At 41.1% G+C, this 26368-nt stretch overlaps 1 protein-coding gene and 1 long non-coding RNA gene across 2 annotated transcripts in view; one reads left to right on the top strand and one right to left on the bottom strand.

The window, feature by feature from the left end:
- The window catches only part of NCKAP5 (NCK associated protein 5), a 568803-nt gene that overhangs the window by 170369 nt on the left and 372066 nt on the right, over positions 1-26368 (top strand). The window contains exon 4 of the mRNA XM_084643960.1: positions 7897-7970. Coding sequence (XP_084500086.1) covers positions 7897-7970 — 74 coding nt within the window. The remainder of the gene's footprint in view (positions 1-7896; positions 7971-26368) is intronic.
- Positions 1-26368, bottom strand: part of LOC311528668 — a 37118-nt gene that overhangs the window by 5445 nt on the left and 5305 nt on the right. Inside the window, exon 2 of the long non-coding RNA XR_014713660.1 lies at positions 24193-24270. This is a non-coding gene — a long non-coding RNA (uncharacterized lncRNA). The remainder of the gene's footprint in view (positions 1-24192; positions 24271-26368) is intronic.

Below are 26368 nucleotides of genomic sequence, written 5' to 3'. Positions count from 1 at the left end.
TGGCCCTACTCTAGCAAAGCACTTAAGCATGAGCTTAACTTTTAGCACATGAGTAGTTCCATTTGTGAGGCAAACTCACAGCCAAACCAGGGCTCCTCACTCAGCTGCTGTGGTGAGACCACGTCTCCAGGGCAGAGTTCCTCTGGGCCATATCTACTGCATGAATGGTGGGCAGATCCTCCCTTCTGGGAGTCTAGGCCCCGGCTCTGCCCCTTCCACCTCCGTCCCCCATCCCTCCCGTGGCCAGAGCCCTAGCCTCCCCCTACCACCTCTGCCTTGTGGCTGGAGCCCCGAGACCCCACCCCTGCCCAGAGGAGCCTCAAGCCTGCCCCCATTTAGCCAGAGGAGCCCCCAGCCAGCCGGAAGCCTCCCCACAGCCACGCCACAGGAAAAGCTCTTGTTTCTTCTTTTCTGGGAGAAGAACCTGAGCTTTTGATATCCACCTTGCAGGTTCCAGGATGGCGGAGGAGGTGGTATGTGTTACGCAGCTTCCTGGGTTCTCAGTAATCTCCCTGGACTCCAGGGAGATTACTGATAAACCTGGGAAGCTGAATAGCACATACTGCCTCCTCAGCTGCCCCAGAACCTGCATGAGAAATCACAGAATCATAGAATATAAGAAATAAGAAATAAGCATAAGAAATCAAAAACTTCACCCCAAAATCCCACAAGTGGGAGTCCAGTGGCTGTGGCAGCACCAGGGGAGGCTTAGCCTACCCTGGCCTATTATACCCGCTGCCCATGGTCCACTGGCTCCCTGAAGGCCTTTGAGGAGCAGCGGGCACTGTCCAGAGATCTTTGCTCATTGTCCCGCTCTGACTCCCCGCTTTTGACCCTATGACCCTCACTCCCATTCCTGTTTTATCTTTTGTTGTCCCCCATATTTACTTGAGACCTGGTCCCAGTAGCTCCTACCCTTAGGCTGAGTGGAGGGACCTTTAGATGTGGGCGGGCCTGTGCCCGCCCATCCCCAGACTCTCAGTAGGTGCTGCGGTGAGTCAGCACTCAGGCAGCAACAACCCAGCGGCACTGACTTACCACTTCAACAGAGTCTGCGGTGACTCAGCCCTCTGGCAAGCAACAGCAACCTATCACTAAGCAGAGCCTGAGTCACATGACGCTAGGCTCAGCTACTTCCACAACCCCACCAGAGCTGTTGATCAGTCTGAGCAACAGCACTATCTGGCCAGGAACTGTCCCGCTGCCTTGCCACGCCCCAGACTCCAGAGACTCCCAGCCTGCCCCTACCTTTACCCCAGACCCAGTATTTTCCTTCCCCTGCTCCAACCTCATCACTGACCCGCTCCAGCCTCATCTCTGCTTCCTGATTCTTCCCAAAACCTTGGACTCTGACTACCCAGCTTTGGCCTTTGGCCTGTATCTGGACTCCAGCTTGAATACTGACTTGGCTTGTCTTTGGACTGTGACCACCCAGCTTTGACCTCTGGCTACAGTTCTGATTCTGGTTTGTTTACAGACTCTGACTTAGGTTTTGACCCAAGCCTGTCCTGGTTCTTGATTCCAGCACCACCCGTGGCCCAGGCCCAACCCCCTGCCTCGCTGTGACTTACACTCCAACCACTAGGCCTGATTATTGATACCACTGATTTAAAGCTAAGCATGTAATTAGTAATTTGCAAGATCAGGACCTATAATCTTAATCCTTTTCTCAATTTTGCAAAGATCATTAATATATTTGACTGTGACCTCTACAAACTTATTAAATGATCCATAGAATATATTTCATTTTGCCAATTTTAGTTTCTAACCTCTAGCTTTCACTCTTTGTATTCTGGGACCAGGATGTCCTACGTTTGCTGCATTACAATAAGTGGGAAAGTGTTCACAGTGTCCTGTGTTCCTGACGTTTTTTGTTTTGTTTATGTCCTAGCTAGCACAACGCAAATACACATCTGGTATATCAAAACACTGGATGGTGGATCCGAGTTCGCATGTGAGATACTAATTTCTATTTTCTTAAAAAAGGAATGTTTTAGATGGCTTTGCTATCTAACAACCATTTAATTATCATTTTTACAGGAAAACAGCTGCACAGTAGGAATTTTCATATTTTGTTCTATGAACAAACATGCTTAGATTCATTTATAGGCTTATGTGGCAACACAACAAAATTACAGGCTTTTATAGAACTGTGCATTAGTGCCTATATGGGTTTGGTATACTTCCCTTTGATGAGTTTACAAAAACCACACGGAGAGCATGGGGTTAAGGAGCAGCCCTGGGTGCAGGCAGCCCCACCCAGTCACACCTGCAGGGCTTTAAAAAGGAGAGGAGAGCAGCTCAAAGGGAAGTAATGAAAGGGAGCAGACAGCTACCTTGAGCTCTGAGGGGGGATGTACTGCCCAGGAGCTCCCTGCCTGAGGCCTGACTTCACAGATCAGTGAAAAGCTACAAAGGAGAGAGAGAAGCCAAGTGAATGAGCGTGCAGGTCAGAGAGTTGGTAGAAGTAGTATAGTCTCTGAAACTAAAGTCGATCAGTAGGAAGTGATCCAGGGAGGGTGCCAGCTTAGCACCCTAATGTGTCAAGGGTAGCTGCCCACCATTGGGCCCTGGACCAGAGCCTGGTGGAGAGGGCAGGCCTGGGGCTTCCCTACCCTCTCCCAGAGGACATTACAATGCTATGGGCCTTCACCTAAGCTGAGAGGTCTGCTGGAATAGACTTTGACTGTTCTGGGATCCTGTGCAGAAGGGGAGGACTGGAAATCTTTGGGGTCAGTGGTGCTGAAGGGCAGGATCCAGTTTCCAATGAGATGACCTGCTGATTCCTGCCTGACCACAAGGCATCATTGTGGGTGGCTGTGCACTTTCTACACCCCTTTCTCCCAATTACCCACATAATCTAGACTAGATAATGGGAAGTTTTATTTGGATTTTCTATTATTTTTACACAATTAGTGAAAGTGTTACCTTAAAATGAAGTGATTTTGTGCCATCATATGAGAATTTACTCAGTGAGTGAAATCCTGGCTCTATCATGCTTCAAATAAGCAAAAATTTCCTTCCAACAAAGTTGTGATATAACACTACTAGATAGGTTGCCAGCTTTAGACAGTTAATAACTGAATTTCAAAAGTACTGAGCAGCTACTGATCCCATTGACTCAGTTTAAAGTTGGGGTGTTTAGCATCTCTGAAATGCAGTTGGACAGCTTACTTTTTAAAAATTAAATCAAAGTGCTACAGGCCATTCTCTACTATCTATTCCACTTTTCTAAAATGGTTATCAATAGTATTTGTAGCAGTAATGTTAATCTAAATGGTTCTTGTCGCTACTCAGTAACTGGATGTTCCTTCTCTAGTGTTTATGGGAAGGATATTTTTCGCAGGGTCTGAGCCTTATTGCTGTGCAGCGTAGACGCAGCCCCACTTGACTCACTTCCTGGGAGTCATCTGGAAGTATCCCACAATTCCGTGGAATAACTTCCTTAGTCCTCTCTATCCCAACAATTTGCTGTCCACTCTATTGAAAATGGAAGCCACATCCCCTTTGCAAACGGCAGCAACTCAGGTCTGTGTTAACTCCTTCTGTTCTGATCACCGATCTGCAAGCACACTATCAGAGACCCTCTCGCAATGGAGAACGAGCTGATCAAGCCTTTTGCAAAGCAAGCTGATTCCTGGTAATGTGCAGGGTGGGCAGTAAAGTTTTCTCACAGAGCACTATGATCTTAGGGCTAGAGTGGCCACATTTTGAGAGTGGGGCGCTAGGGACTCTGAAATATGGTTGCTTTGACTTGGGTCTGTGCACTGCAGTGTGGATGCCAGAGCCCTAGGTTAGAGCATGAGTCAAAAAATTCTAGGGTTAAAATACAATGTAGTCGCTCAAGCCCAGGGTTCCCTAACACAGGTAGGCTGACTCAAGTCCCACTAATCCTGGGCTTCTATTACAGTATAGACATATCCTCAGAGTTCAAACAACCAAAAAAAAATGGGAAATTTTCCTGTGGCTTTGTTTTATTTCCTTCATTCAGCCTTCAAGCCTACAGGACTCAGCTTTCTTGCATGCAGGTGCAGATGGGTCTGTTAACCAATCCTTTTTATTACGATGTTCCTTGATGGCCCGTCTGACATTGATAGTCCTGGATTGGTGGGGATGGGTTGGTGGAAACTATTCCCATGCCTGATTTCACAAGTTTGGAGCAAACATTTTCAAAGTTGTAAAGCAAAACATATATTTTCTTATACTATGTAATAGAGACATTGCAAGTGAGCTTAATGCATTCAGCAACCTACAAGCATTTCATAAAATCGAAACAGTAAATACATTCTTATAAAAATAATAATAAAGGACTATTCAAGGTAGAGAGGCCTGTTAACACGTCTGCAGTAATAAACCAAAAAAGAAGGGGTTAGTGCGTTATGTATCGTTGTAATAAACCATAAATCCAGTGTCTCTGTTCAATCCATGATTTTTAGTGTCTAGCAGAGTTATGTATTTAAGCTTCCAGGTTCATCTTTTGAAGGTGTTATGCACACCATTATTTATACCTGTGTGCTGACTACTTATGCTAAACAATCTGTTCCACCTTTCATTTCGCTGTGATATTTGGAGTACCTTTCCCAGACAGGAAGAAGAAGAGCTCTTTGTGGCTCGAAAGCTTTTCTCTCTCACCAACAGAAGTTGGTCTAATAAAAGATATTACCTCACCCACCTTGTCTCTCTAATGTCCTGGGTCCAAAACAGCTACAATTACACTGCATAAATAGATTATGGCATTTGGAAATTATTCCCTTTCAAGTGAAACCTTTTTAAAGGCTGACTCCTACTGCTATCCCAGAGCAGTTCAGAGGGGTTAGATGGATTAGTACTTGATAGGGACCAAATCCAGCTGCTTTCACATGTTCAGGTAGGAAAGTGGGCAAGGTCTGGAAGTACAGTACTTGAGCTTTTGAAACAGCAAATCTTGCATTGTACCTTTTAGTCACAGCACAGATGAGATGTTTGTGCTAACAACAAAATTTATATTTGAGTTGTGCTTGATCTTCACGCCACACTGACAAATCATCTGCTGCTGGCTTGCAGACCTCTAAGTAGAAATTGAATAATTTGTCAGGTTTGCCATGGGAAGAACTTGACATTAAGGCAGAAAATATACAAAATAAATATATATTTTCTTTTTCCCAATTGACTTTGTGCACTTGACCATATTTTTCACAAAAATAGCTATAAAATTAACTGTTCACATTATTGCAGTAGAATTGTGTGTAATAAAACTATTGACTCTCTTGGCTGCAGGGCAAAGTGCACTCAAGTATAAACCAGGAGTGATTCATATTACAGTAAAATAAGATATAAAGGGGTTATTAATACTAATTTCTGCTATATGTGAAATAGTAAAAGCTATTCATTACAAGGAAGTTTGTTTCAAACAACTTGGTACCACAAGTAATCATTATGCAATTGTATAGTGTAGCTTTTCTAAGCCATAATATACCCATTCTGCACAATGATTTTTCTCAGTTTAGCTTCAGAAAAGCTCACTATCTAATTTACATGATTTAAAATTTAACTCAATCTATTAAAACAGACACTTTACGGACCCAAGATAAAGCCAACGGGTCAGATTCTGATTTCCATTGCAGTGATGTAAAACCCAGATTAATGCCACTGAAGTTGATGGAGTTTCTCCAGTTTTATATTATTGTAACAAAGCACAAAATCTGGTTCACGGGAAGTTTGGTTAAGTAAAGACTGCATAATCTGTCCTTATATTTGGAATCTACTACTGGGGTTTGGGAAAGATAAGGAAACTACTGGAAAGCTTCATAATATTCAGTTCCTTACAAACAATGCTAACTTTCAACAAAATATTACTGAGATTATTTCCATTTGCATGGAACAGGTGTCTACTACTACCTACTTCAGAGAATTTCTATAAGAGGAATTTTTGTGGTTTTATCAACCAACCTCTGAAGAGTGAATGTAGCTTTTTATTAGAACAACAAAATAATTACCATGGGCAGAAACATATGCTAGAACATTTCATCATATCCTCATTGTAGAAATCCTGCCAATAATACTATTCCAATTGACTTAACCATCAGGCCCACTCTATGTTGTAGTGTTGCCAGAGGTGCAATTGAAGAAACCTCCTTTACTGTAGACATAATTGCAGTTAAAAATGTACAGTAGTGTGTGCAAAATTTATTTTGGTAATCACATGATTATCTTTTTGATTGTATGTTACTCAGTTTTTCACAAGCAGAAATAGGTGTTTGTGGATCATGATTTTTATACTTACATAGCTGTAATTGTATATTAAGTTGTTTTTAGTTTAATTTATTTCTTTTGTTGTCATTTAAATCCATAAATTATTAAAAGCTTAGCTGTATTCCTGAGAACAGTCTATTCTCACCCAACGCTAAGCCCTCTAATGTTACACAATTGCTTAGAATAATTTCAGTCCTGGAAAATAAAAACTACATTAGATACATAAAATATGATGGTTGAGTTTTTGTGACATTTATTGTCACCTTGTGGAGAGATGGGATAATGTACTGTCCCCATTGTAATACCACCTTCCATTCCTGAATTATTAAGATAAATGGCTGAACAAAGACCAGCCATTAGGCAACAGACACACACAAGCAAATAATACTGGACAAGCAACCATAGTACACAAGGATATAGTCTAGGATGGGGCTTGCCAGTGAGTCCATAAAAAGAAGAACCTTTGTCTCCAGAAACCCAAGTTGGAATTTTCATTAGATGTTGCCCGTGAATCATAATGTTGATAAAAACAATGAGGAGTCTGGTGGCACCTTAAAGACTAACAGATTTATTAGGGCACAAGCTTTCGTGGGTAAAAAACCACTTGTTCAGAGGTGTGGAGTGAAAATTACAAAAACCAAATCACTCCATGCCTCTGAAGAAGTGTTTTTTTACTCACAAAAATTTATGTAAAAACCAAGTAAATCTGTAAGTCTTTAAGGTGCCACCAGACTCCTCATTGTTTTTGTGGATACAGACTAACATGGTTACACCTCTGATATTGTTGATAGTCTGTTAAATTAAAAGTACTATGGCTGTACTGAAGCCACTGCCATAATAACACAGCATATTATGCTATATGTTATTCTGTGGGATCTTTCTGAAACATTTTATATAAGTATCACTCTAGAGTTACTTTCATCCTGGAAAGTTATTTTTCTATTGCTGAAGTAAGTGTTTCTCTAGAGAAATAAATTATTTCTTTAAAGAACAGACAAGATTCTTTCAGCAATAGAAAAATAATTGATCAGTGATTTTTGTTCTGTATCTGAAATTCCACCTGATGAAAAGTACAGTAGCTTTCGTGTGGCTGATAATATCATACTGTTACTGCACCTGAAAAAGTTGAGCTGAAAAAGGATCCTGGAGCTGAATTGTTTTGATATTCAAATTCAGTTTTTGAGGTAATATTTTTCCAAACTGTGATGCAAGCAACAAAATAAACATTTGGGTCAAATCATGGTTGCCCAGCAGACATAGATTTATGCCAGAAACCACAAGACCTGAAGTGATAACATTATCCACCCCCACTCTGACCAAAAATCTACCACCAAGAGACCTGGAGGAGAATTCTGGACATAGTGTGCAGGTGCATGCATATACATACCATGGCCTACCATGACACCTATGCATCTTCCCCAATAATTTCTGCATGTAACAATTGGCTTTATAAAGGCTGGCTCGAATATAAACTATATATTCTGGCTCGAATATAAACCTCCATTAATGTTGCTTTTTTATGTCAATGTAAGTTTTATGTGTTGTAGGTTTCCATTTGGTCCTTAACCCTCACATAATATCTGTTAGTTAATCAACATTTTACAAATGTTATAATAAATAAATAAATATAAATATGAAAAAATATTTTGATCCTTTTCTTTTTAGGAATATATGGACTCAAATAAATACATAGAGCATTTATTAACTCAGCTAGAAGAGCAACGCTGGAACCTATGGAGGCAAGTGCAATTTATATGCATATATTTGTTTTGGAAAGAGATATGATATTCCATAGTTTTTGCTGCTGACTTTAGATAAGATGGACAGGTGTTGAACTTCCAAATCTGCACTTCTGTTGAGACGTAACCCAAAAATACCCACCCACAAATATTAAACTCTCACATGACTTTTACCACAGATGAAATAACTCAACAGTGCACCACACAGAAAGTCAGGTTTCAGAGTAACAGCCGTGTTAGTCTGCCTTCGCAAAAAGAAAAGGAGTACTTGTGGCACCTTAGAGACTAACCAATTTATTTGAGCATAAGCTTTCATGAGCTACAGCTCACTTCATTGGATGCATCGGATGCTGTAGCTCACGAAAGCTTATGCTCAAATAAATTGGTTAGTCTCTAAGGTGCCACAAGTACTCCTTTTCTCTTCACACAGAAAGTCGTCACTCTAGCAGTGGAATCATAGCCGTGGCCTGTCAAGATTGTTAAATATGTCTGCAGGTATCCCTGTGTGTGGAAATACTCTGTTTTTCAAGCATTTGCTACGCTTATCCCTGCTTAGAATTATTGTCAGTTTCACTGGAGTGGGTGAACCAGGCAGTTTGGTCTCCTTGAATATAGGGGTCTCTTTCAAATAGAATGTGAAAGGAAGAAACATAAGTGACCATGAAGTGGTGATAACATGGCAACATATGACATTCAGAGTTTTAAAACCCAAACTAGCAATGGTTAACAAGCCTGCTGCAATGAAAGGTTGTCTCTCTCACCAACAGCAGTTGGTCCTATAGAAGATATTACCTCACCCAACTTGTCTCTTCAATGAAAAAGAGGCAGTCTTGATGCTCTAGTAAGTATTTTTCATATCTCCTGCTTTCACATCATTACCACTGGATGTCCAGACCCAATTTGCATATCTATAAAGTGATTATTTACATATGCTAATATATACCTAGCGGGGATTTCTGCTCTACCTTTATCAACTGAGAAATGTACACGAGCACTTGAAAATCCCATTGAATTCTGTGTTCTTAGGCAAGTTGGATGCAGAACTTTGAAAATTCCCTTGCATGTGTTTGCCTTATCAAATGTAATCTACTCATAAGTTATCAGTTCACCTAGTCCTGCTGCAATAAAGTAGCTATTCAATTCTAAATACATTTTCCCTATGTGTGCCTGCAACTTGATTAGATAGCTTTACTTGGATGGTTTTACTGAAGCATTCCCAATGATGCCAGATTCCATGGCCCATCCCCATTATGTAAGCCGTACTACTGTGCATTTTTTGCATCTCTCTAAAGTTATGGAAATGTCATTCATAAAAGTGACAACTTGCAACATGAATGGTTCTGGTGCTGTATTGTTGTTTCTGAAGAATTGTGCTCTGCAGGTTGTCCCAGGGCTGCTCTGGTAAGAAATGGTACAAACATCTCAAAAGGCTTTTTCTCTGATTTTTTTTTTTTTTGGTCTCAACAAATCCTATTTAACTTTAGATGACTTATTCCCTCTATAAATGGATAACTTATTTGATCAGATTTTTATTAGTCTGTGAAATTACACCAGTTTTTTTATTTATGTAGATTTGTAGTTGTTACACATTACATGCAATAACTAAGTAGCTATAGGAAAACACTTTGCAGTTCACTGTACAGTTTTTGAGCATACATTATCTCACATTTTTATAGGTATAGGGACCAAATTTAATATCTGACGTAACTCTACTGGGAAGCCACTGGAATTATACCAGGGATGAAACTGATGGAATATTTACCTTCCGTATATTTTTGTATGCAATATTTGATTATTTTTTCTTGCTGCATATAGAAGGTTCGTGAATCTGAGAAGTCCTCCATTAAGTTTGCAGACAAGTATAATTTAATTTTCTCAAATTAGTTAAACCAATGCACCTCAGATCTGATCTCAGGAGAGGAATAATTAAGTTCTTATGATTTTTCAGTTGAATACCCTGTATACTCAAAAAAGATGGATTTTCACATTGCTTGATATAGCTCTGATGAACATTCCTGTCCTCTGGGATATAAAATTGGATTAAAATAACATTTTTGACATGGGTTTAGCCTCATTTAAAGCTAGACTACAAAAGTTTATGGACATTTAGTTCCCATTTTCTTTTAAAATTGAATTATTATACCAGAAGAAACAAGGGTTTTCATGTAAAATTACAGTATTCAGTAAAATGCATTTGATTAAGAATGAAAGTTAATAGTAGCATTATATCTGAATAATAATATGGTGAATAAATGGAAATGAATAGTAGAATAAAGAAAATGGAAAAACTCCTTGAAAACCAGCAAATATATAAGGACTTTACTGAATTGTGAACTGACATTCAGCTAGTACTGAAAACTGAATGTTCTTTGCAGAGTTAAAGTCAGCACTTTCTTTTTATTATTATTTACAGAGTAACATTGGGATAAAAACTTAAGAATGACAATGAATACTATAAAAAAATCCTCTCTGGTTTCAATAGACTATCTTGAATGCCTTTATTATAGTTTTAAAAGAGAGAAATCTGTAATATGCTCAGGATCATGGGAATAGCTCATGCTATATAAGAGCAGTACTAGATTGTCTAGAGTCAGACAGATGCCCTAATAAATCAGCACAGACCACTTCTTAGACTTCATTATGCCCTTGATTTGTGGCTGCCACAATTTTAACCTATTGGGTCATTGGGCATTGAACCTGACATTGAACAATAGCCCCCAGTTTACTCTAGGCTAGCTAATAAAAAAGACAGATACAAATTCTGAACATTTAGCTCCTTCAACATTACTTACAGCCTGGGCTAATTTATAGCAACCAGTCTGAGACAGAAGAGACTAAAACTGATGGTACGGTGCTCCTATAGAATGTCTACGGTACCACATGTACAACAGCAAACTAAAAGGCACTTAATTAGATGTGGGAGCAGAAATTTCTTTTTCTTCTCATTTTACAGAGCTTGATATATTTTACTTTCTTCATGTGGCACAGCCATCTGTTGTGGAACATAGAAATTTATTGCTGTAATCATACTCCCAAGAGGACCGGTTATGTTTAGGTCATGTTTCATAGCATGCTACTACAATAGACCTCCAGATTTTCAGTTTCTAAAGAACTTCAGAAGCATAAGCACAGCTACCACAGCAGTGTCTGAAAGTACAGCTGTTTTTGACCACCACGGTTTTCTTACACTAAGAACCTTAGACGGCTTATTGTTATATGAAGAATTAAGACAGCAATAAAGGTAGAAATTCACTGTCTGAAGCAAGATACATACACACACTCACACACTAGTAGCTGAAAGCCCGCGCTGTCACTCAGGTGTAATTTGTAAAGTCACGTGCGTAAAAAAAGACAAAAATATCTGGGAACTTAAAAATTACACAGTAACAGACTGTGAATCCAAGTCATGATTGAACCTGGTGATATTCTGAACAAAAACTATCATCCTTGTAGCTGTTTCCAGCTCTTCACACTGACTCAGACATTCTTCAGTGTGATGCTTGAGGTTTCTGTGTGTGCTGATTGTGTTGTTGTGCTGGGAGAGTTGTGTTGATTTGTGCAGGTGCTGAATGAGCAGTATATGCTGCGGAGAGGAGCTATGTATGTATGGGCTTATAGTGTCTGCTGCTTGCAGTGGTAGCGGGTGAACTTTGGGGCAAGTGGGCCTGAGAAGGGGGGAAAAAATAGAAAATGCCTGGTCATCTGGGTAATCCACCTGGGCCCTGGAGTCGGGGGCAGTTGCGCCGCTGGGGTATGTGAAAACTGGTCCCTGAACTCTGAGCCTGGACTGAAAGGGTGGGACGAGTAGAGTCCTCTAAAGAGCTGTGCACTCACTGCCTCCTGTAGGCCCTGTTGGCGTGCTCTAAAAGATACCTAGGGTGCGTAAACACAGTCCTTTTTGAAACGGGACTACATCAACTGCATAGGTGTAATTCATAAATCAGAAGGACTGAGAACTTAAAAATTGGATGGTAACAGATCGCAAAACCCGGTGACGATTCAGTCTGGTGGTGTGCTGAACAAAAAAAGCCCTCCACCATGCTTATCGCTGATTCCATGGCTTCACAGTGATGCTACAGACATCATAGTCTTCAGAGTGACACACACAACGACAACCCTGGAATCTTATTTTTTGAGGTGGGGTTTCTTTTTCTTTTCTTTTTTTTAAATCTTTATGGTTTTTTGTTTTGTTTTTGCTTTTCTCTGGCTTATTTGGGAAAAGAACAGACAGTAAGGCAAATTCAACGCTGATGTAACTCCATTGAAGCTATTTTAGTGGTTACACGGTAATGAATTTGTCTCAGTAGATCAACATGCACTGGAACATTTGGGATTATTTTAGGGTTTATTCCCCCCCCCACTCCGTCATGGTCCTATAAATAGTATCAAAAGTTTGGACAGAAAAGATTTTTTTCTCTGCACTGGTATTTTCTCACGTAGTCAACCAGTGCTGTTTCATATTTGGCTAAATTTTATTTACTCTATATAATTTTAAGGGCAGAATAATATGAAGAAATAATTGGAAAAGTAAGGGTTTGCTCCTGCAGTCTTTGCTCAGTGACCTCAGTGGGGAGGTTTGCCTCAGTAACATCAATGTAATGATTGCAACAGTAGATCTTAATTTTAAATTATTGACATTGTAATTCACTTTTTCCCTTAACAGAAAAAAGAATTGGTATTGAAGCATAGTATGCTTTTCCAGGTATAAAAGGGTCTGCTCCTGTTCCTGCTAACGTCCCGGAGAATTTTATTATTGACTTCAATGGAACCAGGATTGGACCTTGGTCCTGGAATTTTTGGTAGTGTTGGAATGTTCTAGACTTCAGAGAGTACAATCAGGAAACAAAACAAAAGCCAAACATATATACTACAGTGATGTAAAACCCTGAGAGATGGAGAGACAGACAGTATATGGACTCCATGACATTTTTCTAAGTACAAGTTTTAAAAAAAAGGCTTTCTTAAATAACTTTGCTATGCTTTCATCTAAAGTATTAGCACGTCTCTGTGCTCATGGGTTGAATGCTTGTAAACTAAGGAGGTGCCAAGTATTCATCAGGTTGCTTTTGCTGTAATCATAAACTTCCACTGGGAGATCTTAATTGGTAACAAGTAAAATTGCTCTGCAAGAATTCTTAATGGTGAATACAGATTAAAATAACAACCGTGATTCGTTTTAAACTGCTTGACTAGAAAAGGACTAATCTTTTGGGAATATAATGCATGGCAAACAAATGGAAAACCCTGTGTACTGTCTGATGTTAAGGCAGGGCAGGCTTTGACAAAAATATCTAATGCTGTAGCAACGGAACAAAGGCATACTCCGCACACATTTCTTTTCCTGTGGGGTCTCCCTATAGCTTGGCTGAGTAGAACTAACATTAAAGCAGACAAAATCTTGGGGATCTTCATAATTTTAATTCCACTTTAACTCTTCCTGTAAGATTTCCAAATGATAGCTATATCTTCCAGCCAGTGATGTTGAATGGGATTTCCTCTGGAATCCATCATTGTTGCCCCTTGGTCATCTGGCAGAGATCTTCCATATGAGGAGAGATTAAAAAGACTGGGATTGTTCACCTTAGTAAAAAGATGACTAAGGGGGGGATATGATAGAGGTCTACAAAACCATGAATGGTGAGGAGAAATTGAATAAGGAAGTGTTTTTTACCTCTTCTTTTAACACAAGACCTAGGGGTCACCAGGGCTTGATTAATGCAGGGGCTTTAGGGGCTGCAGCCCAGGGCGGCGGGCTAAGGGGACTGGGGAATGAGGCCCGCTGCTTCTTTTTGTCTGTGCCATGGGCTGGACACTGGTCTCTGAGCCTCCGAGCCCCACCCCCCGGGGGGATGGAGCCACGAGTGCCAGCTCGCTGATATGCTCCTGTGGCCCCTAGGCGAGGGGCATTCAGGGAATCTATGAGCACTGTCCCCGCCCCTGGCACCAGCTCCACAGGTCCCATTGGCCAGGTATCTCTGCCTAGGGGCTGCGCATGCTGGCCACACTGGGGAGCAGAGCAACGTGGAGCCAGGGCAGGCAAGGATCCTGTGCCGCCGACCAGGAGCCACCTGAGGTAAGCGCCTCCCAGCTGGAGCCTGCACCCCGCACCCCCTCCTGCATCCCAACCCCCTACCTAGCCTGTAGCTCCCTCCTGCACCCAAACTCCCTCCCAGACTCCACACCCCCACCTGCACCCCAACCCCCGTCCCAGCCCTGAGTGCCTCCTGTACCCAAACTCCCACCCAGAGCCCACACCCCGAACCTCCTGCTGCACCCCAACCCCCTGTCCCATCCCTGTCCCCACCCCAGAGGCCCCCCCCAGATGAAGCTGCACCCCCTCCTCCACCCCAATCCCCTGCCACAGCCCTGAGCCCACTCCCCCACTTCAAACTCCCAGAGGCCCCACAAAATCTATTAGCCCCGAGCCCACAGGACAGTTAATCCGGCCCTAGGAGTCACCCAATGAAATTAATAGGCAGCAGCTTTAAAACAAACGTAAGTAAGTACTTCTTCACAAAACACACAGGCAACCTGTGAAACTCATTGCCGGGGATGTTGAGAAGGCCAAAAGTATAACTGGGTTCAAAAAGAATTAGATAAGTTCATGGAAGATAGGTCCATTAATGGCTATTAGCCAAGATGTTCAGGGACACAACACCGTGCTCGGTGTGTTCCTAAACCTCTGACTGCCAGAAGCTGGGAATGGACAACAGGGGATGGATCATTCAATAAATAGCTCTGTTCTGTTCATTCCCTATGAAGCACCTGGCGTTGGCTATTGTCAGAAGACAGGATACCGGGCTAGATGGACCATTGGTCTGACCCATTATGGCCATTTTTGTTCTTATGTGTTAGTGGCTCAGTATTCTACCTACTCATGCTTCCAACACCTGCCAGTGGATAAAGACAGAATAAAATGAAATTTTAAGATGCCAGGCACATATACCTAAGTTGCTTGTTTTTGTCAAATTATTTAATAGCCATGTTCCTTCAAGTCCAGGACAGTGCTAAATCTGAGAACGCATTAGATTTGTAAATCTGAAGATCATGTGGTACAAACACTGACACATTCCTTTTTTTTAAGGGAAACCTTTACAATCCTGCAGTGAGGTGTGAGACTGTAACTGAGGGAAGAATTTGGCTCTTGGTATTCATTTGCATTATCTGGGTAGCTGCCAATTAAAATAACATTTTTTTCTATTTACATTTTGTGTGGTTTCTGTGGTTCATTATAGTAATGAACTAACAGAACTTGATTGAATGAAACTTACAAAGCAGACAAATCTTGCAGTTTTTTTCCAACACAGCTGATAATGCCTCAGTCCTAAAATACACCATATGCTTCATTTATTATGTGAACTCATTTCTTCCATGAACCAGCATTTGAAATGTGGGCTTGAGAGGGAAAGTCTTTTGAGAACATGTCTAATATTTGATCAAATGTATATTTCTCTAGATCAGAGTAAATTTGGATGATTCAATGAACAGGGAATATGTAGCCACTAGGTCATTAAAAAGCACTACTATTGCATTATCTGTGAATTAAGCAGGCGTTCTTCCTTTCAATCTCTGGTACAAAGCCCTGTGTCATACCATAGTTTTAAAAAGGGTCTTCTCCATGATTTTAAACTAGTTAGGTCGGTATTGTGGATAACTGGCAGATAGAAAAAGGAGGCATTTTATTGGCTACATCTTATTGTATGACCTAAGAGATCACAGAATGCAGTGAGATAATCCATTCTCCTACAGAGATATACATTAAAGGGGACAGCTCTCTGAAAAGCAAGACACACAATAGGAGACTGTAAAAATAAATTCAGTGACCGCACTAAATAGGTAATGGGTTAAAGATTACAAATGTACCAAACTACACAGATCCTATACAGTACATAAACATGAACTCTTTAAACAACATTAGTCTGATGAAGACGACTAGAATGCTTACGTATTGGCTAAAGGGGGTAAGGAAAAACAGTTCAGTGCTTGTTTAATATTAATATTATTTGTCTCAAAGTACCGCTTAAATCACATTTAAACTAACAACATTACAGTGGATACCTTTTGAAAAGTTAGCACCTATTCAAAAGATGTTACTATTGTATCAGTGTTCCTTCGTGTACTGTATATAGAGGAAATATCTCACAAACTGATAAAAAATTGCTACCGGGTTAGTCATTTACTTAAGTGCAACTACTGTATCAGATTAAGAAATTAATATCTCTCTTTAAACCAACAAGAAATTGTTACAGTAAATTATACTGGTTTTGAGGGAGCGTTTTCTAAATTAATTTTACTTATTTTAACAAAGCACAGCTTGATGTTCTGTAGTACATAAGAAATATGAGGCAGTGGCTATGATCATTACACAATACATGCAAAGCAAATATTAATTTCTAAAAGACTGTAGATCTTGTCCAGCACTCCTCACTCAGGGAAGGCTAATAGCAGTGTCAACTAGAGTTTTGCCTGAATAAGGAGTGAAGTATTTAAGTCATTAAGAAAGGGATTTTGAGCTTTCTCTGTACAAAATATTTTCCATATCATCAAATTGCTCTGTATGTATACTATACAATCCCAGTTTAAAATGTTAAATTTGACAGAAAGATCTTAAGAACACTATGTAATTGTTCCATATGTTCACAATTCTAAAACTAAAGAAATTAGCCAGTGCTTAATCCAAAAATATTTTAAGAAAATTGTATAATGAATTAGGTTGGGGTTTTTTGCACAGACGTATGGCTGTCTTAATAACAAGACTGCCTGAACCATGAATTGATTCGTTTATGAAATTAAAAAATAGAGGCCTTGAGCAAAATATATTCCTTAGATTTATTTGGCAGAATAAAGATCATAAATGTTCCCTACTCAGTTGAAAGAAGAAAACTCCAGCCGGGAAGAGTGTGGAAGGTCTACTTGACATATGGATGTTTGTTAAATGTAAAATGTATGAACAGCCCAGAGTGAATGCTCCCCATTTATATGCTGAGAAATGAAATGTATAATCTTGGAATGGTTCACTATTTATTTTACATTTTTATAAAAATGAACTTTTTGTGTATTCAGATGGGCTTCTTTCTTTAGTTGGTATTTAGGGTTAGAAGAATTTGGGAATTCATTTTACCTGATCCCATCTGTTTAAGGCAGATGGTTATTGTCTGGGTCTCCTGAACTATGCACTGTGGTTCAGTTGGAGGGCACTAGGCACAGCATGTATATATATATAACTGTATCACTGCATGGGTGAAATGTAGGTCTACAAAGAGGAATGTCCCCTTTGGAAAAATATTGGAGCACATGCTAATCTGAAAATCTGTCTCAGCTTTGGGTTCTGGTACTGAATCAGGTCATTAACGACAATTTACAATACATGTAGATGCTGCATTACATGTTGAGCTTGTGAGGCTTCTGTCAGGTTAGCAAGCTCTTTTTTTAAAAAATAAAATGCTCTCCAAACTTATTTCAAGGCAAGTGGAAATTAAATACAAAATAGCACATAGAAATGTTTGTTTCTCCATTCTCACTAATGGCTATCTTCTGCCATACTTTTTTTATGCTGAACTGTACTTTACTCCTCAAATAGTCCCATTGATCAAGGAACAGTGAGTGACAGGACCTGACCCAAGATCTTGCCTAATTATGTAGTCTGAGCCTCAGATTAAACAAGTGTATCTTTAAACATACAGGTTTCAGAGTAGCAGCTGTGTTAGTCTGTATTCGCAAAAAGAAAAGGAGTACTTGTGGCACCTTCAAGACTAACCAATTTATTTGAGCATAAGCTTTCGTGAGCTACAGATGAAGTGAGCTACCGATGAAGTGAGCTGTAGCTCACGAAAGCTTATGCTCAAATAAATTGGTTAGTCTCTAAGGTGCCACAAATATTCCTTTTCTTTAAACGTACATACTCTCTCTTACATATAAAGCATGTGGGATGGATTCTGGTCTCAGTTATGCTGGTGTAAATCTGAATAATTCCATTAAACCCAGTGGAATTACCCTAGATTTATAAGTGTAAAAGAATCAGAATCTGGACCTATCTAAACAGCCTATTATATTGTAGTATAGTATAGAAATAGGTGTGGCAGATAGGCTAAGTCTGTGGAAACTTCAGTGACAGGTTTACCTCAAGTGGCTTTTTTTTCTCCTTTCTTGTCATGTGGGGAGAGAATACATAAAAGTGAGAATAGGATTGCAGAAAAGCACGTGTATTGTCTACCGTGAATTTAGATGTGTTGTTTTCTTTGGAATTCTTTGAGGAAATATCCTAAATTAGTCATTTTACTCAAGAAACTTATGAAATAAGTTGAAGAGCCCAGTGCAGCCCAGTTTTCCCTCTGCAAGCTATAAGTCATTAACACTAATTCAATAGGATCTACAAGGCCGCCTTTCTGGTCACCATCAAATTTTGCACTGCCTCATGGCACCCTTTTTCGCCATTTCAGAAGGAGGCCAATGACTGAACGAGCATGGAGGGAGAATAATTCAATCATCTCTAGGAGGAGAAGGACCCAGAAAGCCCTTCCAAGGCTATATTGAATCACACTCTCTGAGCTATGTGGACAAGCTAGCACTGCTGCTACCAGGCCATTGGGTAAACAGGACTTTGATCTACCCATCTTTCCCTGCAAACTGGCTTCATTTATAGAAGATAAATTCAATAACCTAGCTTAGCATATCTGTTTGATTTTATATTGCACCAGCATTGATAAAGTTTGCTCCATCATTATTATTGATTATCATTTACATGAAAGTAGCACCTAGAGATCACAGCTGAGATCAGGGTCCCATTGTGCTAGGCCATGTCCATACTTACAGAGAGAGACAGTGTATGTCCCCTGGCCCCAAAGATCTCACAAGCTAGATAGGCAAAGGGCAGGAGGAAGGGAATAGTAGTATGCCTATTTTTACAGATGAGCAACTAAGTCATATAAAGAGAATAGGTGACCGAATTCATGCAGAAAATCTGTGGCTAAATCAAGAATTGAACTCAGAACTCCTGGATTTCAGTCCAGTGTTTTAACCTCAAGAACATCCCTTCCTTCAAGTCACAGTGTTGTGCCCTGTCTGCCTCATCTTAGAGGATGTGGTTAGTTATCAGCTACACTGATAATATGTAGCTGTCAAGGTTCCTCCCTCACTCTGAACGCTAGGGTACAGATGTGGGGACCTGCATGAAAACCTCCTAAGCTTATCTTTACCAGCTTAGGTCAAAACTTCCCCAAGGTACAAAATATTCCACCCTTTGTCCTTGGATTGGCCGCTACCACCACCAAACAAATACTGGTTACTGGGGAAGAGCTGTTTGGAAACGTCTTTCCCCCCAAATACTTCCCAAAACCTTGCACCCCACTTCCTGGACAAGGTTTGGTAAAAAGCCTCACCAATTTGCCTAGGTGACTACAGGCCCAGACCCTTGGATCTTAAGAACAATGAACAATCCTCCCAACACTTGCACCCCCCCTTTCCTGGGAAATGTTGGATAAAAAACCTCACCAATTTGCATAGGTGACCACAGACCCAAACCCTTGGATCTGAGAACAATGAAAAAGCATTCAGTTTTCTTACAAGAAGACTTTTAATAGAAATAGGAGTAAATAGAAGTAAAGAAATCCCCTCTGTAAAATCAGGATGGTAGATACCTTACAGGGTAATTAGATTCAAAACATAGAGAACCCCTCTAGGCAAAACCTTAAGTTACAAAAAAGATACACAGACAGAAATAGTTATTCTATTCAGCACAATTCTTTTCTCAGCCATTTAAAGAAATCATAAACTAACACATACCTAGCTAGATTACTTACTAAAAGTTCTAAGACTCCATTCCTGGTCTATCCCTCGCAGAAAACCAGCATATAGACAGACACACAGACCCTTTGTTTCTCTCCCTCCTCCCAGCTTTTGAAAGTATCTTGTCTCCTCATTGGTCATTTTGGTCAGGTGCCAGCGAGGTTACCTTTAGCTTCTTAACCGTTTACAGGTGAGAGGAGTTTTCCTCTGGCCAGAAGGGATTTTAAAGGGGTTTACCCTTCCCTTTATATTTATGACAGTAGCACTTTTAAATTTTCTAGGCCTAAGGGTATGTTTATACTTCATTTTACAACACACAGCAGGAAGTCTCAGAGCCCAGATCTACAGACTAGGGCTCACACTACAGTGCTAAAAACAGTGGTGTATGTAGACATTGCACCTTGAGCTGGGTCATGGGTTCTGAAGACTACCCTGTGCTCAGGCTTCAGAGCCTGAGCTCCAGCTCAAGCCTGAATGCCTACACTGCTATTTTTAGTGTCATAGTGCTAGCCTGTAGGGATTTCCCAACACCCCCCACACCCAGTGGTCAACCAGTTACATACAGTATTGCCAATTTAGTCGTTGGTTGGAAATTTGAATAGAAATTGAAACATTAATACACACTTTGAAAGCATATACAGTAGTGGTGGGCAACTTGTGGCCCGCAGGCCACACACGGCCCATCAGGGTAATCTACTGGCGGGCCCAAGACATTTTGTTTACATTGACGGTCTGCATTATGGCCGCCCACAGCTCCCAGTGGCCGCGGTTCACCATTTCTGGCCAATGGAAGCTGTGGGAAGCGGCATGGGCTGGCCACTGCTTCCTGCAGCTTCCATTGGCTGGGAATGGTGAACCGCGGCCACTGGGAGCTGCGGGTGGCTGTGCCTGTGGATGGTCAATGTAAACAAACTGTCTCATGGCCCGCCAGTGGATTAGCCTAATGGGCCGCATCCACCACTGATATACAGCATATGATAAAATATGTGTACCTGAGAAAGCATAATGTGTTTGAAAAGTATGAACAAAGACTAGCTTTCTCATACAGCTGTTGTTTATGACAATGTCAGTGCATTTGTTTCAGCTACATTGTCCAACCTAATAATTTCAAATTACGATTTGTAAGCAAGGTCTGAATGAGCTCTCCCCTGATAGCTAGTGATGAGCAAGGGGGTAGGTGGAAAGGCTTCAGGACCTGACTGTATTTACATGAACACACCTACTCTTCCTAGATATCCGGCAGACAGAGCTGTGTTGTCTAAGTGATCAATTTTGGCTGGTGCCAGGTTACAAATCACTTTAGTATTGAATGCTGGGGTAATCAAATGTTATCCTTATTTCAGAACTGTGCTTAGCCTGCCTGAATGGCGGGGGAGGGAGTGGGTGTCTCTCTCAGTGCTTAATTTGTGCTACGACTTGCCAGAGCTGAGCCCTGGGACCTCTGGGCTTGCCACATCAGTTATGAAAGTAACAAATTTGCTTGAGTTCCTGTACCTCTTTCATTACAAAATAAGCAATGGTCACCCTCAACTGAACTCCCCTCACTAAGCAGGGGGGTTGGATGCCAGATCCCAGTGGGGAGAGAGAGGGTGGGGCACAGGTGTTTTGGTTGGTGGTGTGGGCTCTGCCTAAGAGTCACAGGCACTATTTGATCTGCCTCTCTCCCCTGTTTAAAGATAGAGCTGATTAGGCTCCATAGGGAGTCTTTTGGTTTAAGTGACCACTAGAGCTGAACTCACTGATAATCAGGTCTAAGTACTTAGACCTGCTGTGGGACAGTGTTTCTGTTGAAGAAACTGCCCAGCCTGCAGTAGCAGTGAGGTTCCTCACTGAGAGCTGGGTGGAACCTCAAGAGACCAACTTGCAGAGGTCACAGTGGCAGGTGATAGCAGGAGGTGATGGTGCAGGGCCATTGGGGACAGAGCAGTAGAGTAAATGGTGGGACGACAAACAACATCAGCCAGAGTGAGCAGCCAGAGTGAGTGGTGAGCGGTTGGAGGAACGAGCAAGATGCCTTCTTCCTTGCCCCTCCCCACCACCCGCAGCTTCCAACTATGAGTACAGTGTGGTGGAGGGAGAAGGGAGGGACACGTCAAAGGAGCATTTGTTTGTTGGATTATATTTTAGTGACTTTGCTCCAGAATGCTAGATTTGTGATTGGGAAACTTATATAAATGTATGTTTCCTAGGGGGCTAACATTTTAAAAACGCATTATTTGCCAATGATGTTATCTCACATTGCCACTAGCGCAAGAGGTTGTTATCTTGGGGAGTTTCTGTACTAAACTTTTTTATTATTATAATTCATTTTTATGTAAGAACAGCCATATTGGGTTAGACCAGTGGTCCATCTACCCCGGTATCCTGTCTGCCAGGTGCTCCAGAGGAAATGAACAGAACAGGCAATCATTGAGCGATCCATCCCCTGTCGCCCATTCCCAGCTTCTGGTGAACAGAGCATGGTGTTGCATCCCTGCTCATCCTAATAGCCATTGATGGACCTATCCTCCATGAACTTATCTAGTTCTTTTTTTGAACCCTGTTATAATTTTGGCCTGCACAACATCCCTGGAAAAAAGTTCCACAGGTTGACTGTACATTGTGTGAAGAAGTACTTCCTTTTGTTTGTTTTAAACCTGCTGCCTATTAATGTCATTGGGTGACCTCTGGTTCTTGTGTTAAGTGAAGGGGTAAATAACACTTCCTTATTAACTTTCTCCACATCAGTCAAGATTTTATAGGCCTCTATCATATCCCCTCTTAGTCGTCTCTTTTCCAAGCTGAAAAGTCTCAGTCTTTTTAATCCCTACCCCTAATCATTGTTGTTGCCCTTCTCTGTACCTTTTCCAATTCCAATATATCTTTTTTGATATGGGGTGACCAGAAATGAACACAGTATTCAAGATGTGGGCATATCATGGATTTATATAGTAAAAGTGGAGGAGCTTGATTTGCCAGACTGATCAGCCAAGCCAATACTGACAACCTACATGAAAAGGCTTCAAAGCACCATGCCTCTGGACAGCATCAACATGCAGAAAGTCTTATAAGCCAGTCACTGCCAAAGCAAATTTTAGAAGTACTTAATGAGGCTGTTAAGAATGCTGGAGATATAACTCAGTTTATGTGAACCAACATGGCTGTCGCATCATACTTTCTGTTTAAGCAAGAGATACCACACACTACAAACTGGAGGCCAATGTTAAGTGCATGGTCACTTGTTAATCCTGAAGTTGGACACTGATTCCAAACAAGACCGGCAAATGCTCCCTGTCTTTCTGCAAGAAACTCAACTGACTGGCTAGACGCATGTGGCACAACAGTGAAAGACTCAGCAGTCGAGAAAGCAACTCTCTCACCACATTCAAAAAATGTGCATGCGTGGCTGATGAATGTACTAGTGCAAATAGACATCAAGTATTAAGTCACTGAGTATGTTATTTTGATGTCCGTGATAGGCCAGTAAATGTCCGTGGTAGGCCAGCATTCTAGATGTTCAGGTTATAGAAGACACATCAGATGCATCTGTGATATCTTAGAAGAGTTAAATGCTTGAAAATTGAACCCCAAACAGATGGCCACTTGTGCATTTGATGGAGCTGCAAACTTCTCTGGAAGACATAGTGGAGTACAAACTTTCCTCAGAGAAAAGTGTAACCTTATCTCTCCTAAACACACTGCAGAGACCATTTACTCCAACTAGCACTAATATGAGCTGCAGAATCTTCAAAAGACATTTAAAAACCGATAAATTGAATGGCTTTTTTATACTCTTTTTTCAGCAAGAGTCCAAAAGGACTGAATGTCTTGAAAACAAACAGAAGATACACTGGGACTGAAGTTCAAATTAGTCCAACCTGGGAAAACTTGCTGGCTTTCTCATGAGTGATCTTTGGCTGTTGTCTCAAAATTACTGCACCATTATTACTGGCTTTAGAAAATATCTACGGAGATAGGACAGATCTAAGTAGTGCAGCTGGTTGACTACTTTTGCTACAAAGTTCAGAGAAGACTATTGCCATTCTCTCTCTTGCAAGTCTACCGTTAAAACCACTTGGGTCATTAAACAATGCCATCCAAAAATCTGCTATAACAGTAGTAGATCTTTGTCCAGCAATAGAAGCTACCCTTGGATCAATCAGAGAGATATCCAATGAAAACGTACTGGAAGAAGCAAAGACTTCAACCCAGAGGTTGACAAATGAAGGCACTTATACTGAATCCTTAAGTGGAGAGGACAAGAAGAGTTTGTTAAGCCAGCTGAAAAAGTACACAGACTTGATGCTTATAAATCTACAATAGCGATTTCTGGGTTCTACTCAACCACTACGTCTTATAAAACACCTACAGTTGAGTAGAATGAGGCACTACCAGCAATGGAGCTGCTATGTGATCAGGAGAGAGTAGAGAATTTTGAATACAGAGTGGAATATCCTACCACGAACGGATGAAGATTTAACTTCTACTTCTTCTTTATCATCACTCGTGGTTCGATCCAATCTTTGTTCTGTGTTTCCTAGGATGAAAGAAATAGGAATTCATCTATTGCTACTCCCAGTCATAGCAGCTACAGTTGAGTGTTCTTTTTCCTCATTGAATAGAATTTTGTGCTCTGAAATAAGTCATCTTCTGCTTGATCATGAACATACCATGAAGGACTGGAAGTAACAGACACACAAGAAGCCACCAAATATGAATGCACTGCATTCGAGAAGTTCATTAACAGAGTTGTGCAAAATTATAACAAGAAACCATGAAGGATGTAGTGTACCAATGTACTTCATGGTAGGCTTGAGTAGCCAACTTTAATTTGTGTGATGAGTTAAAAACATAAGTTAAATCTAATAAAATGGTCATAAAACATTTTTCAGTTTTTACTGTGGAGCCACACAGTCTCACCCCGTTGGCCCTCACCCCCTCTGTAAATTTGAACACCCCCATTAATTTCAATTCCTGGGGGAAACACTGCTAGCCTGAATCTGTAACCTGGACTCTGAGAGTCTCTGCAACAGGTTTTAAAACACAATGTAGCCATACCCAAAGGTATGTCTACACTGCAATTGAACACCTGCAGGTGGCCCATGTCAGCTGAGCCAGGCTTGTGGTGCTGAGGCTATGAGGCTGTAAAATTGTGATTTAGATGTTTGGGCTCAGGCTGGAGCCTGAGCTCTGGGACTCTGAGAGGGGGCAGAATCCCAGAGCCCAGACTGAGCCTGAATGTCTACGTTGCAATTTTGGAGCTCTGTAGCCCAAGCCAGCTGACAAGGGCCAGCTGTGAGTGTTTAATTAAAGTGTAGACATACCCTCTGATCTGTTGCTAGCTTCATCCAGGTCACTCATCTGGTGTCTTGTTTAGCTTCGCTGCTGGGTGTAATGGGAGATAGGAGAATTTGGGGATAGGAGAACTTGGCTCAGGATGATTTAAGATCATTATCCTATTCTGGATACAAGTTTCCTTTAATTCTGAAGAATTTGGCTGACTTCCTGCCTCCACATGTTAAATATTTAGACCCAAGGTACATCTTCTATAAGTTGTGTGTGTTGTATGAGGCCTTTTTATGTTAAGGAATGATATTTGTCATGACTGTGCTTAATATTAAAATGGTGTTGTCATGCATGTGGCAACTCATACCAGGGTATAGGCTCCATTTGCTATTCAAGTTTTTAAAATCAGGAATAAATTCCAACAGATTCTGCTTCAGGGGGAAAAATTCATGGACTGATAGTGCAAACATGTGTAAACATTCTTGAAATTGATCCCACAAGGGGCAAGGTTTCAATTATAAAGCCGTATTCATCAGGGTGTTAACAACGTGAGCAATTTTTTTTCTGTTTGATTCACCTTGGTCCTGAATTTGCAAACCTTTGCTCATGTGAACAGGGGTGCTGGATCAATTTTTATAGTGGGGGTGCTGAAAACCATTGAATCAAACTGTAAACCCCGTATATAATGGAAACCACAGACTCATGCTAGCTCAGCTCCAGCTAGCGTGCTAAAAATAGCAGTGTGGACATTGCAGTTCCTGAGTCCAAGCCCACCCAGCCACTTGGGTCCAAGCTCAGGTGGCTAGCCTGAGCCGCTGCCAGTGTCATAATGTTAACATTGCTAGTTTTAACATGTTAGCTCAAGCTGAGCCAGCACAAGTCTATCTACCAGGGCTAGGAATCACACCTCCCAGCTGCAATGCAGACATATCCTAATAAGTCCCTGCTCATGCAATGCAAGATTGTCCTAAGTGCTTCTAAGGTAAATTAAATCTGTGTAGTGAGGTCCCGCATAGACTTGATGGATTCCACTCTGGGGTGACCAGAAATGATTCCACTCTGGGTAGCTAGGGAGGGGAGATCTCCCAACACATGCCCTCTGAGGCTATATCCACACTGCAAATGGGGATGTAATTTGCAGCTTGTGTAGAAATATCCACCATGCCTGCTCACTAAAAATAGCAGTGAGGATGTGGAGGCATGTGGCACATCCCAGGCAATGCAAATACATACCCAGTAGGCGTGGCATGCTTGTAAAGTTTGCGCCAAAGCCAGTGTTGTTAGGTCCTCACTGCTATTTTTAGCAAGCTAGCATGGGTATGTCTACATGAACTGCAAATTGCTCCCCA

This window comes from Lepidochelys olivacea (assembly GCF_965140295.1).
Source record: "Lepidochelys olivacea isolate rLepOli2 genome assembly, chromosome: 11".
In the NCBI taxonomy this organism is placed as follows: domain Eukaryota; kingdom Metazoa; phylum Chordata; order Testudines; family Cheloniidae; genus Lepidochelys; species Lepidochelys olivacea.
The sequence above is the reverse complement of the archived record's forward strand: the minus strand, read 5'-3'. Positions and strand labels throughout refer to the sequence as shown.